The sequence below is a fragment of the Trichechus manatus genome, unplaced genomic scaffold (genome assembly GCF_000243295.1).
Source record: "Trichechus manatus latirostris isolate Lorelei unplaced genomic scaffold, TriManLat1.0 scaffold00270, whole genome shotgun sequence".
Classification (NCBI taxonomy): Eukaryota; Metazoa; Chordata; class Mammalia; order Sirenia; family Trichechidae; genus Trichechus; species Trichechus manatus.
Window position 1 is genome coordinate 974,197 of NW_004444206.1, and position 1,454 is coordinate 975,650.

The 1,454-nt window shown below is 34.8% G+C and overlaps 1 protein-coding gene across 1 annotated transcript in view; it reads left to right on the forward strand.

Moving 5' to 3' along the window:
• The window catches only part of POSTN (periostin), a 37,984-nt gene that overhangs the window by 14,447 nt on the left and 22,083 nt on the right, over positions 1–1,454 (forward strand). The window contains 1 exon segment of the mRNA XM_023724921.1: positions 261–658. Within this exon segment, the coding sequence (XP_023580689.1) occupies positions 261–658 (398 nt within the window).

A 1,454-nucleotide genomic window follows, 5' to 3' on the forward strand; every position in this document is an offset into this window, starting at 1 on the left:
TGGCAGCTAACAATAGCAGCAACGTTTATAAAGTTTCTCACAGTGACAGGAGTTTTTCTTGGTTAACAAAAAGGAAAGATATAACCAAACAGCTTTGGGTAAATGAAGGAGCTGTGACACTCACAAGGGTAGAGAGAGACGAGAGGTGAGCAATAGAGGATGAAAGAAAATTGAAAATAAGAAGAAAGAAAGATATTCTCCTTCTGAAATTCTTCGTGGTTATCCACTCCAAAAAAGGAAAGCTGGCACTCTCTTTCTAGGGGAGAGCGAGATGTCTAATCACACTGATGTTGCAATAAATATAATGTTAGAAAACAGCCAAGAGTTGATCTACTCACTTTATGATGACGCTAATCACACCGATGACATTGATGGAGTGGTGATGGTTTATTTTACAGCCAAACAAGTTATTGAGCTGGCTGGAAAGCAGCAAACCACTTTCACAGACCTTGTGGCCCAGTTAGGCTTGGCATCTGCTCTGAGGCCGGATGGTGAATACACTTTGCTGGCGCCTGTGAATAATGCATTTTCTGGTACGTTCTAGACTTCTTGTTCCTCTTCCTACGAGCTTTTACTTCTCCATGGTCATTTGCAGTAAGAAATAATAGACGTTTCACCAGGTGTTGATAAGTTTCTGCAGAGGCTACACATACAATGTGTTAGAACTATGTTGTCTCTACTAAACTGTACTTCATTTCAAACATTTAATTCTAATGAATAATAACCTATAGGGAGCCAAAATTTGTGATACAGGGAATTCAGTTATTCTGTAAATATAATCATGTTTCCAATACACATATGGATGGATGGATGGATTACTAAATATTAAGAAAAATACAGCTACTTTGTGTATTTGACATCAGCATAATAATATTTAGGAATAAATAGCCATATTTTGTACCTCAGAATTTGTAAGGTGAGTATATTAAATTATAAATTAAAAAGAGAGACTATTATGCACTTTTATATTATTATGTGATGTGTTATTAGAAGTAGTTCATCTATCTAAGGACAGTGTTTAGACTAATGCAATCTGTCACTTTTTCCAGAAAAAATATTTCATGTAGACATCTTTGTTAGGCAAAATTTTGACAAAAAAGGCAAGTATAACTTTTTTGTACATTTTCCAAATACTAAATTATGAAATAGAAAATTATTTGTTATTAAAACATGCAAATTCCTAGGAATGCTATTTTCCTCTTTGTAATAAAGATGCCCATGTATATCGGCACTAACCCACCTTTAAGAGATTGAGTGCTTTCTCGTTCCAATAATAAAGATGAATTTACTAATGATTCATCAATAGGGAATCTATTGGGTATGTAATTGTCAGAAATGGATAGATGTGACTAATGGATATCTAATTGTCAGAAACAACCTTTGCCAGCACTGAGTTTACCTGTTGCCAATGACCACCATAAAACTATGCAGGACTCACAGAGATTAAATCTATC